This window comes from Oratosquilla oratoria, chromosome 1, assembly GCF_046742065.1.
Source record: "Oratosquilla oratoria isolate Oo_2021 chromosome 1, ASM4674206v1, whole genome shotgun sequence".
Classification (NCBI taxonomy): domain Eukaryota; kingdom Metazoa; phylum Arthropoda; class Malacostraca; order Stomatopoda; family Squillidae; genus Oratosquilla; species Oratosquilla oratoria.
The window spans coordinates 72,528,450-72,540,632 of record NC_134777.1 but is presented as its reverse complement, the minus strand read 5'-3'; the positions used below and the strand labels follow the sequence as shown (position 1 = coordinate 72,540,632).

Here is a 12,183-nt window from a genome sequence, read left to right as displayed (position 1 = left end):
AACTGATGAGGACTGTGAAGCACTGCAAGAAGACCTAAATAGGGTATGGAACTGGAGTCAGAAATGGGAAGTGGACTTTAATACTAAGAAGTGTAGCATAATGGAGTTTGGAAAAAGCAAAAACAGAATATCAGGAAAATATACAATTGGAACCAAAGAAGTAAAGAAAGTAGGATCCGAAAAAGATTTGGGAGTAATTATCACGAACGACTTGTCCTATGATATACAGATTAACAAAATTGTCGGGGAGACTTACAATTTGCTAAGATCAATAAAAGTGGCGTTTACATACTTGGACGAAGACATGATGAAAAAAATATTGGTTACATTGATAAGGCCTAGATTAGAGTATGCAGCGACATTGTGGTCCCCCAGTACCAAAAAGAATATAAAGAAAATAGAAAGAATCCAAAGAGCAGCTACAAAAATGGCACCTGCACTTGCAAACCTATCATACAAAGAGAGATTGGCTAAACTGGAGTTACCGACACTGGAGCAAAGAAGAGAGAGAGGTGACCTATTGACCATCTACAGAATCATGAAAGGCACAGAGGTACTCGATAGTGAGAACTTACTTAACTGGGACAAAAGAAACACAAGAGGACATGGAAAGAAAATAAAAAAACATAGCTATAGAAGAGAACTGAAGAAAAACAGTTTTCCTCATAGAGTTTTGGACACTTGGAACAAACTGGACAATGAAATAGTATGCGCAAAAACCATTCATGAGTTTAAAAATAAACTAGACACTGCAAGATACAAAGGCGGGACAACACGAGCATAGCTCCCCTTCCCGCAAAATACAACTAGGTAAAATAACTATGCTCTGCTACCACTGATGCACCAAACTTGCTCCATTCACCACTTCCTTTATACTAGGGACCCAGCACTCCACATAGTAGCTCAACAACACTACCACCTGGTGTCTGTTCACTGAACCAAGCAAATCCAATATGGCTGCCCTCAACCAAATGACAACAATAAACACTCCAACAATATAGATTAAGTTGAAACTGCACATGAATTTGAAGCTAAGTATGAAATAAATAAATATATACATATATATATATATATATATATATATATATATATATATATATATATATTTATATATATATATATATATATGTGTGTGGTAAGACAGATATGTAAGAAAGCTATAGGAAAAGGTAAGGATGTTGTTTGGGCTTTTATGTATTTGGAAAAGGCTTACTGCAGGGTTGATAGGAAGGCAATGTGGGAGGTACTGCAGATATATGGGATAGGAGGAAAGCTGTTAAGAGCAGTCAAGAGTTTTTACGAGAGTAGTAGAGCTTGTGTTAGGATTACAAATGGAGAGAGTGAATGGTTTGAGGTAAAGGTGGGACTTCGTCAGGGATGTGTTATGTCACCCTGGCTGTTCAATCTATACATGGATGGGGTGGTGCGAGACGTAAATGCAAGGGTAGTGGGTCAAGGGTTGGAGATGGTTAAAGAAAATGGAGAAAAGTGGGAAATAAGCCAGTTGTTGTTTGCTGATGACACTGTGCTTATAGCAGCATCAGAGGAGGGATTGAGGAAGTTAGTGACAGAGTTTAACAAGGTGTGTGAAAAAAGGAAGCTGAAGATAAATGTGGGCAAAAGTAAGGTGATGAGATGTACAAGGGGAGAGAGTGGCAAGTGGATGTGAGTATTAAGGGAGAGAGACTGGAGGAAGTGGATAGTTTAGATACTTGGGTGCAAATGTGGCAGGAAAGGGTGGAGTGGGGGTGGAGGTAGAATGTAGACTGACAGAAATGAGTAAATGACTTGGTGGATTAAAAAGTGTAATGAGAAATAGACATTTGGGAATGGATGTTAAGAGGAGGCTATATGAAGGAGTGATTGTGCCGACAGCACTCTACAGGGCAGAGACATGGAATATAAGAGAGGAGGAGAGAAGGGGTTTGAATGTGTTTGAGATGAAATGTCTGAGAAGTTTGATAGGGGTTACTAGGCTAGATAGAGTGAGAAATGAGGAGGTGAGGAGGAGAACAGGGGTGGAAAGGGAGCTGGGAGATAGGATTGATGAAAGAATATTAGGATGGTTTGGACACATGGAAAGAATGAGTGAAGAAAGATTAGTAAAAGAGGTGTGGAAGGCAGAGGTGGAAGGAGTGAATATGAGGGGGCATCCTAGGATGAGATGGATGGATGGGATAGAAGGGGCATTACAAAAGAGGAAGGACAGGAGAGGACAGAAGATAGGGGTGAATGGAGAAGGGTTGTGTATGGATGATGCTGTGATGCATGAGGGGGTGGGGGATGGTGGGCAAGGGAGTATGTTTGAGAAATAGATTGACACAGCCCAAAGGGATTTCTCCCCGTCTTCTTTTCTGTATGAGGGGATTTAGGGGGGGGGGTGTCGCTGAATTAATGAAGCGGCCTTGCTGTGGATGTGCTGCAACACTGCTTCTGACCCAGGGCAGTGGACAGGATGCAAGGATGACCCGTCATCCAGGAGTTGCCAAGATGTGAGGGAGGGAAGAGGGTGGAGGGGAGTGGAGTATGTAGGGGATGAAATGGGTGACTGTGGTTTCTATGCCTTTTTCTTTTTGGCTACCCCCTCATGTAAGGGAGAAAAAAGCCTTTGGTGTATGTATGTATGTACATATATACATTATATATATATATATATAAATATATATATATATATATATATATAGAGAGAGAGAGAGAGAGAGAGAGAGAGAGAGAGAGAGAGAGAGAGAAAGAAAGAGAAAGAAAAAAGAAGTGACCCAATGAGCATTGCTCCTTCCCTATATACTACAATTAGGTAAATACAACAACTTTTAAATATTGCCCATATTTATTTTTCTTGACATAGAATAAATTTTCACTTGGCAGAACTGTCCTAGAATAGAGGTTTTAAAATGATCTTGATTACTTAACCTTGAACCCATCCTGCATTGTTTTATGGCTGATTTGAACATTCTTTTTAGTGCCAGCCTTGGTTTCAGGTTGAACGAAGTAAAGCATCAATAACCCTTTTACATACAGTGAGACCTCTCATTAACGGATGTTAATTAGCTGTGTTTGTGTTTTCGCTGTGTTTTTGGTGCTGTTGTTTAGTGCATGCAACCACTATGCCACTCAAAAAAGACTCCAAATTAACGGATTATTCACATCAACAGACACCGTTACCCTCCTTTTAGTCTGTTAATGAGAGGTAGTACTGTATATACATACATATAGCAAGGGCTCTTTCCCCCTTACATGGGAGGTAGCCAAAGTCAAAAGGCATAATTCCACTCCCACCCATTTCATCCCCTCCCTCCCTCTCATCTTTGCTCCTCATGGATGAAGGGTCATCCCTGCATCTTGCCCATTGCCCTGGGTCAGAAGTTATGAAGCAAGACACAACACATCCACAGCAAGGCCGCTTCTTTAATCGGTTACCCTCCCTCTCCATCCCCTCATGCAGAAACATTGAAGACAGGAAGAAATCCCTTCAGCTGTGTCAAAATATCATTCACACATAACCACTCCCTAACCCCCCATTCCCCCCACACTCCCTTCCATTCATCACAGTATCACCCATACACAGCCATTCTCCACTCACCAATATCTTCTGTCTTCTCCCTTCTTTGTTCAACAGACATCCCCCCTTGCTCAACATCCCTTTCACCCCATCCATCCATCTCATCCTTGGTCACCCTTTCATGTTCACTCCATCCACCTCTACCTTCCACACTCCTTTTATTAATCTTTCTTCACCTTTACTTTAACTAATATCTTTACTTTAAGTTAACTAATCTGAATGAAACTGTCTGGTCTTGGACTGGACAAAATACAAAAACAGTCACCATAATGAAGATATTAGCAACAGGAATGACCAATGAACCTTAATAGCCAAGGGTGCACACAGGCTTTTACATTCTCATACATATGACATTTTCAAAACTAGATTTGTATATATATTAATGGCTTCTTCCCTCTTATAAGAAAGGTAGCCAAGTCAAAGGCACCCATTCCACTCCCATCCAGCACCTTTGTTTCCTTTTTATCTTAGCTCCTCATGGATGAAGGAGTACCAATGGATTTTTCCCTCTCCAAGAGAAGTAGTAAAGTCAAACTGATCAAATAAAAAATAAAGCTATAGATAATGCCACTATCAATGAGGTAATGCATTCTTAAATGGCCTTTGGTTGTCCAAACACAAAGGGCAATAGTGATAACACTAGCCACAATGAGGTGGCTTCTGATTAATGCTTAATGTCACCACACCTATGTATTCCCAGTGATAAACCATCACATTCACATCAGCTTTCAAATTTCAATGTACTACTTGGAGAACCATTTTGAAAAGTTTGAAAAGTTTGAAAGGTTTATTCAATTCTGGAGACCCCCAACGGGGTTTGAGAGTACATACAGATCATATGCTACATAAACATATTTCCGACATAAGTGTATATACAGATCACATGTTACATAAACATATTTCCAACAGCACACATAAAACTACATTTACCTCTGCCTTCCACGCAGGTGCACGTCAATGAGGTCAGGGGGTGTTCCATTACTGAAAAAGGTGTTCCCCAGGAGCAGAAGCGCAGCAAGAGTGATGACGGCTTTTGGGATGAGTCCTGCCAATAGGGCAGTGCCATTGCCCTTCAGGAAACAGCTGAAAACCAATCAAAAGCTTGTGTTGTGCATGTTGTACCTGCCTTTTTTTTTTTAATATTGTCATCATCATCCCCTACACACACACAACAAGCAGAGTCGAAGCTGGAATGATACATAAATTCAAATCTAAATGTGATAACTGGTATATGTACACAAATAGGAAAGTGAAGGAGAGATTAACCCCTTCCATACGGTGCCGCACACGTAGGCGTCATGAGGAGCAAGTGGATTCGCGACGCTGCCATATCGGCGTCTTGATTATATTTATTGTAGTCGCCCCTGTGTTTTTACATTCTCCCAAATGCGCCCTTAATCCCATTCTCTGTGGTTTTCAAAATTCGCGGGTGAAAGAGAGAACGATCGATATAAGCGGCGACTAAATTTTATGATGCGAATATTATTTCGTTACGTCGTACGGCTGGCATTGGCTGCTGCCCGCGAGATTTAAGTCCCGTATTGAAGTGGTTAAAAAAGATGAGGTGCAAGTAGCTCTGAAAATGATGAGAAGAGGTAAGGCTCCTAGATTAGATGGGTGTCATGCAGAGTGTCTGAAGAAGGGAAGTACAATAATAGTGGAAAGCCTGGTGAGATTGTTTGATGTGTGTCTAAGAGAGGGCAGAGTACCAGAGGACTGGAAGTGTGCCTGTATAGTTCCATTTTACAAAGGAAAAGGGGACAAATGTGAGTGTAGTAGTTTCAGAGGGATCAGTTTGTTGAGTGTAGTTGGGAAGGCTTATGAGAGTGTTTTGACTGAAAGGAATAGAGGGAGTAATTGGTGAGGAAAAGTGTGGGTTTAGGACTGGTAGTGGTTGCATGGATCAGATTTTTGCAGTAAGGCAGATATGTGAGAAAGCTTTAGGAAAAGGAAAGGATGTTTTTTGGGCTTTTATGGATTTGGAAAAGGCACTATGGGAGGTTTTGCAGATATATGGGATTGGGGGAAAGCTGTTAAAGGTAGTCAAGAGCTTTTATGAGAATGGTAGAGCCTGTGTTAGAATGGGAAATGGAGAGAGTGAGTGGTTTGAGGTAAAAATGGGACTATGTCAGGGCTGTGTCATGTTGCCATAGCTATTCAATGTGTATAATGATGAGGTGGTGTGGGAGGTAAGGGCAAGGACAATGGGCAATGGATTGGAGACTGTCAAAGAATATGGAGAAAATTTTGTTTTTTGACGACACTGCACTTGTAGCAGTATCAGAGGAAGGACTAAGGGAGTTAGTGACGGAGTTCAGGAAGGTATGCGATAGGAGAAATTTGAAGATAAATGTGGGTAAAAGCCAGGTGATGAGATGTACAAAGGTAGAAGATGGCAGTAAGTTAGAGTATAAAAGGAGAGAGGGTGGAGGAAATGGATAGCTTTAGGTATTTGGGGTCACATATGGCAGGAAAGGGAGGAGTGGAGGCGGAGGTAAATTGAAGATTGAGAGAAGCAAGTAAATGCCTTGGGGTATTAAAAAGTGTTATGAGAAATAGGCATCTGAGAATGGATGCAAAGATGAGATTGTATGAAGGGGTGATTGTGCCAACAATACAGCATGGGGTAGTGACTTGGAATTTAGGAGAGGTAGAGAGGAAAAGTTTAAATATGTTTGAGATGAAATGTCTGAGAAGTAAGATAGGGGTTACAAGGTTGGGTGGAGTGAGAAACAAGGAGATGAGGAGGAGAGTGGGAGTGGAAAAGGAGATGGCAGATAGGGCTGATGAAAAATTATTGGGATGGTTTGGACACATGGAAAGAATGAGTGAAGAAAGATTAGTAAAAGAGGTGTGGAAGGCAGAGGTGAAGGGAGTGAATTTGAGGGGATGACCAAGGATGAGATGGAAGGATGGAGTGAAGGGGGCATTGAGAAAAAGGGGAAGATCTGTTGGGGAAGGAAGGGAGCAGGAAGGAGATAGGGATGAGTGGAGAATGACTGTGTATGGATGATACTGTTATGCAAGGAAGAGAGGGGCTGGGGATAGGGGGTATCTGTGTGTGAACAATACAGTATTTTGATGCAGCCTGAAGGGATTTCTCCCTATCTTTTCTGCATGAGGGGATGGAAAGGGGCACTGCTGTGGATGTATTGTGTCTTGCTGCATTGTGTTTGACCCAGGGCAGTTGGCAGATGCAGGGATGACCCATCATCCATGAGGAGCTAAGATGGGAGGGGTGGAAAGGGTGGTGGAGGGGAGTGAAATGGGTGAGAATAGGTATGTACCTCTTACTTTGCTACCTCCCTTATAAGGGAGTAGTAATGGGGTTAGTCCTGTAGTAAGTCTCAAGGATAGAAGAGAATGATGTATTGAGTATTTTTTTTTTTTTTTATTCTGGTTGATGCCAAATAATTTATGTCTAGAAAATCCCAAATTAAATGAGATAGTTGAAACAATTCCATAAACTCTCATAGAGTGACAGGCTGAACTGGCAGCTGTGGCCAGTTTCCTGGGAGCCACAGGTCTTCCACAAGGAAAAACCAAGTTAGATTTTTTTTAGCTGTGAGTAAAGGTGGTGGCACAAAAGGCACTTCTCACTAGCATGCTACTTGCTTTTACTATTTTATTTGAGTAGAAGTTATTTTGGTTACAATCTTTTATTTTCTAAATCTCCAAATGTTAAATTACTCTTGCATTTTAGGGTGAGAAGCTGAATGACAAACTAAGAGAAGTTAAACCTATACAAATGTTAAACACATTGTTGAGATGTTCTTACAGATGTCTAGAATATTGTAACTAATTTGCTTCTACTCAAATGCAGTAGCAAAAGCAAGTAGCATGCTATTTTAGTGTGCAGCCACATTAAGGCCCTAGTATTTAAGGGTTAAAAAGTAGGTCAGGATTCAATCTCAAGGAAAACCTAGATCATTTAGGAACCTACTTGTTTGCTTTCATGTCTACATATGAGCCTTGAAGGATAGCAGCAGACACAACCACCACAATCACAGGTAGGGACACGCCTGCAGCCACCAGCAACCAATTTGATTTCTGAAACAGTATTAGTCACATTTTTTGCCTCCATCCCAAGATTACGAGTGCAGGGTAATCCCTAATAGTTATCTGAGCAGCTACTAAGTAGTAACCTCATTTCACAAAGAAACAATTTTGCTCCCAGTACAAATAAGTTATGAGATAGTATAGAAAGATGTCCTATTACAAAAGTATAATTTTGTTAGAAAGCTTGCTAGCCAATCAGGTTAGGGCATCATTACCTGCAGTGAAGGTCAAGGGGATGGCGGTTTGAAATCTGCCACAGTGCAGTTGAACCAAGGACATGGTTCATTAAATTCCATGCTACAAAGTCTTCTGTAAGGGGCACTGTTCTAACCTCCTAATGTGTATTTACCTAGTTGTATTTACCTAGTTGTATTTTACGGGAAGGGGAGCTATGCTCGTGGGGTCCCGTCTTCATATCTCATTTTATCTAAACTATTTTTAAATTCATGTATTGTTTTTGCACACACCACTTTCTCATCTAACTTGTTCCAACTGTCTATTACTCTGTGAGGAAAGCTGTTCTTTTTCAAATCTCTTCTATAGCTGTCTTTTTTTATTTTCTTTCCGTGTCCTCTTGTATTTCTGTCATCCCATTTTATCAGATTCTCTCTATCAGTAATTTCTATGCCTTTCATGATTCTGTAAATAGCTATCAAATCTCCTCTCTCTCTTCTTTGCTCTAGTGTCTGTAGTTTGAGTTTTTGTAGTCTCTCTTCATATGATAGTTTTGAGAGTGTTGGTGCCAGTTTTGTGATTGCTCTTTGTATTCTTTCAAGTTTTTTTTATACATTTTTTTGTACTTGGTGACCATATCGTTGCTGCATATTCTAATCTTGGTCTTATCAGGGTGATTAGGATTTTCCTCACCATTTCTTCATCCAGGTATGTAAATGCCACTTTGATTGTTCTTATTAAATTATAAGTTTCTCCAAAAATCTTATTTATATGTTTCTCAGGTGACATATTATTCATAACAATGACTCCCAGGTCCTTTTCATTTTCTACTTTTTTTATTCCTTCTTCTCCCAAATTATATGATCCTGTTATTCTATTTTTGCTTTTTCCAAATTCCATTATACTACACTTTTTTGTATTGAACTCCATCTCCCACTTCCTACTCCATTCTTGTACTTTATTTAGATCCCTCTGTAGTGATTCACAATCTTCTTCAGTTTTCACTCTTTTCAGTAGTTTTGCATCATCTGCAAAGAAGCTCATATAGCTTTCAATTCCTTCATCCATATCATTAATATATATAGCAAACATTATTGGGGCCAGAACTGTTCCCTGCGGGACACCGCTTATTACTTCATTCCATTTTGAGTGCTGATCTCTTATCACTACTCTCATTTTTCTTTCTTGCAAAAAGTCTTCCATCCAATTTAGCAATTTACCTTGTATTCCTCCTTCATATTCTAATTTCTTAAGCAACTTCTTACGTGGTACTTTGTCAAAAGCTTTTTTTAGGTCGAGCCATGCACAATCAGCCCATCCATCTCTTTCTTGTATTATATCTATTAGCCTTGAATAGAAACATATTAAATTGGTGACGCATGACCGTCCTTGTCTGAATCCAAATTGCCTTGGATTTAGTACGTTGTTTTTTTCCAAGTATTTTACCCATCTACTTTTGATAATTCTTTCACAAATTTTTGCTATTGTACTTGTTAGAGAGACTGGTCTATAGTTGGTAGGTTCTTCTTTATTTCCTCCTTTATATATAGGTACTATATTTGCTTTTTTCCAATCTTCTGGAACTTTTCCTTCTTTTAAGGAACTGCTTATTATGCTATGTATTTTGTCTGCCAGTTCATTCCTGCATTCTTTCAGAATCCAGTTTGCTATTTCATCTGGCCCATGCGATTTTCTGACATCAAAATTACCCAAGTGTGTCAATATTTCATTCTTTGTTACTTCTATTTCTTCCATAGGGGGGACTTTTTCTTTCCACTCAATCTCTTCAGGTTGTATATTTTCCCTTGTAAACACTGATTTAAAATGTTTGTTCATAATTTCTGCCATTTCCATTTCCTCAGTGTATTCAACTCCTCCTTGTCTCAATTTCTCCAAGTCTTGTTTGTTTTTCAGTTTATTGTTTACAAATCTGTAGAATAGTTTTGGTTGATCTTTACACTTTTCTATAACATCTTTTTCATATTTTCTTTTTTTCTCTCTGCACTTTTGTACATATTCATTTCTATAACCAGTATATATTTTCCATTTTTCAGGTCTTCTGTCTTTTTTCCATCTGGTCCAGGCTTTGTCTCTTTTGTCTTTTAACTCCCTACAACTTTTGTTGTACCAGCATTTTACATATTCTTTTTCTTGTTTTTGTCTTGGGACATACTTTTCCACTCCTTTTTTGTAAATTTTTGTCAAAATATTCCATTTCTCTTCCACTGATGTTTCTTCTTTGTATATTTCTTCCCAGTTTTCTTGTTGGAAGAATTCTCTTATTTTATCAAAGTTTGTTTTTTTCATACATCATTCTTCCTTTTCTATATTGTTCATTTCTTTTCATATATTTTTCTTCATTAAGTTCCAGTTCAATCAATATGTGGTCACTTTTACCTATTGGTGTTTTATATTCAATCTTGTCCACTATTCTAGGTTCAGATGTAATTATTAAGTCTAGCCTCGATGGTTCTTCTTCATTTCTATACCTAGTGTTCTCTTGTATCCATTGTGTCATTGAATGGTCAGTAATCATCTCAAGTAGAGCATTTCCCCATGAGTCATCACCACTCTTTACTGTCATTTCTTCCCAGCAGATTTCTTTGCAATTAAAGTCGCCCATCATAACTATTCTTCCTCCGTCTTCCATTATTTTAGTTAATGCTATCTTTGTGTCCTCTAGCATACTTTTATATTCACTCTCCTCCCATGAGGCTGTTTTCGGAGGCACATAATTGATCACAAATTTTCTGCTCTTCTTATCTCTGTCTTCCACTTCTATCATAATCATCTCTACTGTATTCTTTCCATATATGACACCTTTCACGTTTATATCCTTCTTAGTCAGGAACATAACTCCACCCCCTTGCTTTTTCTCTCTGTTTCTAATCCAATAATTGTATGCATCATGTCCTACACTGTTGGGTGGTAGTGGGCCTTTTAATTTTGTTTCTACAATTCCCATTATGTCCGGTTCTTTTTCTTTCAAATAATCATTCAGCTCATTCAATCCTGTTATTAATCCATCTATATTTGTGTAAGACACTCTTAGTTTTCTGCCACTTCCATTGTGTTCTCTGTTTCCCTTATGTTTTTCTTTTGTATGTCGAACTTCCTTAGTTTCATGTTCACTACTCTCCAATAGAATCTCTCTTTCTCTGACTCCGTTCTGTTCTCGTTTTTTGTCTTAGCTTCCAGTCTTTTCTGCTTTTCTTCCTCTCTTTCCTCTTTATTCATTTCTCTTTTTATCCATATCTTTTTGTGTTGTTCACTTGTTGCTAGTTTCCCTGTTTTGGATAAGATATTCTCTGCCGTTGTTTGTGACTTGAATTTAATCTTAATTGGTCTGGTCTTGTCTGTGCTATACTTTCCGAGTCTAAATTTCTCTTCGATTTGTTTCATAATTCCTGGTTCATCTTCCTGAACTGATTCTAGTAATTGGCTTACTTTTTCATTTTCCTCTTTGATTCTTGTGGTTCTATCTGTGTTGTGTTTCTCTTCCATTCCTAATATAATTATACATTTCTTCTTGTCTGCTAAATCCCTTACTATATTCTCCTTTTGTCTCATCACTTTAATAACTGAGTCTTCAGTATGTTCTTTCAATTGCTGTTTGACTATGTCAGTGAATGAAATCTTATTTCCTTCTTGGGTTTGCTTCCAATTTTTACTTTCTTTAGCTATTGTTTCTCTGTTTTCTTTACTATTCTTCTTCAATTCCTCATTCTCTCCCTTTACCTCTCTTAACTGTCTTTTTAGTTCTTCTATTTCATCAGTTAAGTTTTTATTCGCCTTTTCCAGTTCTTCCAATCTTTCAACCCTTTTTAAAATGGTGTTCATATGACCTAACCTACTCTCCAAGTCCTCGATCACCTTATCAACCTTCTTCTCTAGTCTTGTCAGTCGGGGGGGGTTTGTGTCCCCCCCATTCTCTTTAAATCCCTTGAAAATATTCTCATCACTTTCTGCTATATTGCTCCTATCTATACCTCTAATCTTCACATTCCTATTAGACATGTTATCATCCAACTCGTCTTGGGGTCGTTTGTCTACCTTACGGCGGCCCGTCAGGGCCATTTCCTCCACCTCCTCATTACCTTCCATTTCCCCAGCAATCCCTCCCCCTCTCCTCTTTCCTTACTTTCCCACTACCTCACGAGCAATTTCCCCCCCCCCTGCAAATACAAAAAGGCACTTCTCTTTGCGTTGGTATCCACAATCTGCACTTTTCTTCAGAGCGTTCTTCAAGCCGTCCGTTCGTTGAAAGTGTGTGTGTGTGTGTGTGGGGGGGGGGTTGTGACATTAAACCATATCATTATCATCATAATTTTGCTTACTAGTTCATACAAATACAACTTTGTGGAATTAACATCTCTTCTGGGAAGACAAGT

The 12,183-nt window shown here is 39.1% G+C and overlaps 1 protein-coding gene across 2 annotated transcripts in view; it reads right to left on the bottom strand.

The window, feature by feature from the left end:
- LOC143039806 (uncharacterized) overlaps positions 1-12,183 on the bottom strand; it is a 232,064-nt gene that overhangs the window by 34,513 nt on the left and 185,368 nt on the right. For both annotated transcript variants that reach the window (XM_076210167.1, XM_076210083.1), the window contains exons 26-27: positions 7,503-7,609; positions 4,490-4,642 (exon numbers count right to left, since the gene is read on the bottom strand). In XM_076210167.1, the coding sequence (XP_076066282.1) occupies positions 4,490-4,642; positions 7,503-7,609 (260 nt within the window). The remainder of the gene's footprint in view (positions 1-4,489; positions 4,643-7,502; positions 7,610-12,183) is intronic.